At 37.9% G+C, this 1,350-nt stretch overlaps 1 protein-coding gene across 1 annotated transcript; it reads right to left on the bottom strand.

Moving 5' to 3' along the window:
- Positions 1-305: 305 nt before the first annotated feature.
- On the bottom strand, positions 306-1,312 carry LOC109953882 (multidrug and toxin extrusion protein 1-like). The gene is made up of 4 exons (XM_020589329.1): positions 1,236-1,312; positions 742-855; positions 582-649; positions 306-459 (listed from the first exon to the last, which is right to left on the bottom strand). Exons 1-4 carry the CDS (start codon positions 1,267-1,269, stop codon positions 346-348), a joined length of 330 nt encoding a protein of 109 aa, XP_020444985.1. The 5' UTR covers positions 1,270-1,312; the 3' UTR covers positions 306-345.
- Positions 1,313-1,350: the final 38 nt, after the last annotated feature.

Below are 1,350 nucleotides of genomic sequence, written 5' to 3'. Positions count from 1 at the left end.
CTCTTCTTTCTTCTCTCTATGCTCAGTGTGCTCCACAGGACACAAAGGTTGAATGAACTTTTCTCCATTTCAACTGGTTCCCAGTGTGATTTCTATATCACTAGCACCTGTTGGTTGCTACAGGTGAGTTTCATTACAAACTAGAAGAGCATCACCTGCTTGGAATACAACTATTTCTGATGAATTTGAAAAGTGCCAATAATTATGTCCAGTCCATTTTTGGAGTTCTTTTTCTGTGTTGTTCCAATGCAAGCAAAAGAAATAAACCTGAGGATACCAAAGAATACTGTATATCCATGATTGACAAGATAGTAGTATATAGCATAGAAACTGTTTCAGAGCACACTAACCTGCAGAGCACATTGCCACTTTAGCAGACAGCTTGGACTGATCTGTTTCTCCAGCTCCCAAGGTATTTCCAACTTTTATGCTGGCTGCTACACTGAAACCTATTGGGAACTAAAGACAAAAATATAAGCATTACTGTTACACTGCATTTAAAACAGATAATTTAACACAATAACAATTTGATTTATATTATATTCAGTATTTAGTTGTAGTAATTTCATGTGAGAATTTACCATATATGCAACATTTGCTAGTTCGTATACAACTGATTGAGCTCCAAGTTCCACCTCACTTATTAGACCTGTCAAAGACAAACAGTAGTTCGATTTCAGACCGACTTTAATTCACACAATGCTTTAAAAACTACAAGTACAAAGGGACCGGTGATGTTACCTGCCAGAAAACCTACTGACTCATATGCCCACCACTCAACACACAACATGACCATGCTGGGGATGGCCAAGTGGATGTATGAGCCCCAGTCCTGCAGGCACGCTTTAGACCAGCCTGTGTAGTTAAACATTTAATCAATAAATCATTCAATTACTTAGTAAATCAGTCAGCCCATTTTTCCCTCTAAAACACAAAAGTATTTTTACGTCAAACAAAGAATGTGAATAATAAAAATGCTAATTAACTCAAATACAGCCACTAACACTGAACAGTTAATGGAACACTTGGAGTATAAAATGAAGTTAGATCAGATGAGTGGCTTTGACAGCAGCCACATTTATATATCAGCTCCAAGGAATCCTGCTAGTAATATAGTGCAAGCAGGTCAGATGGGTATCCATGTTTAATTTGTTCTGAACTATACACAAAGATATAAACCTAAACCTCTGATTATATGCAGGATCACCATGTTCCAATGCAAATGCTGTACTTACCTCCCCAGGTGGCCTTATGAAGACCCTTACTCATGATTGTCAGAAACGGCGCGCATAATGCAGCTGAAAAGTTTTTGGTGAACTCATTAATGGCCAGACAAGGAAGTGATGAACA

Source organism: Monopterus albus, unplaced genomic scaffold, assembly GCF_001952655.1.
Source record: "Monopterus albus unplaced genomic scaffold, M_albus_1.0 scaffold1819.1, whole genome shotgun sequence".
Lineage (NCBI taxonomy): Eukaryota > Metazoa > Chordata > Actinopteri > Synbranchiformes > Synbranchidae > Monopterus > Monopterus albus.
This window is presented reverse-complemented; position numbering and strand designations above follow the sequence as displayed.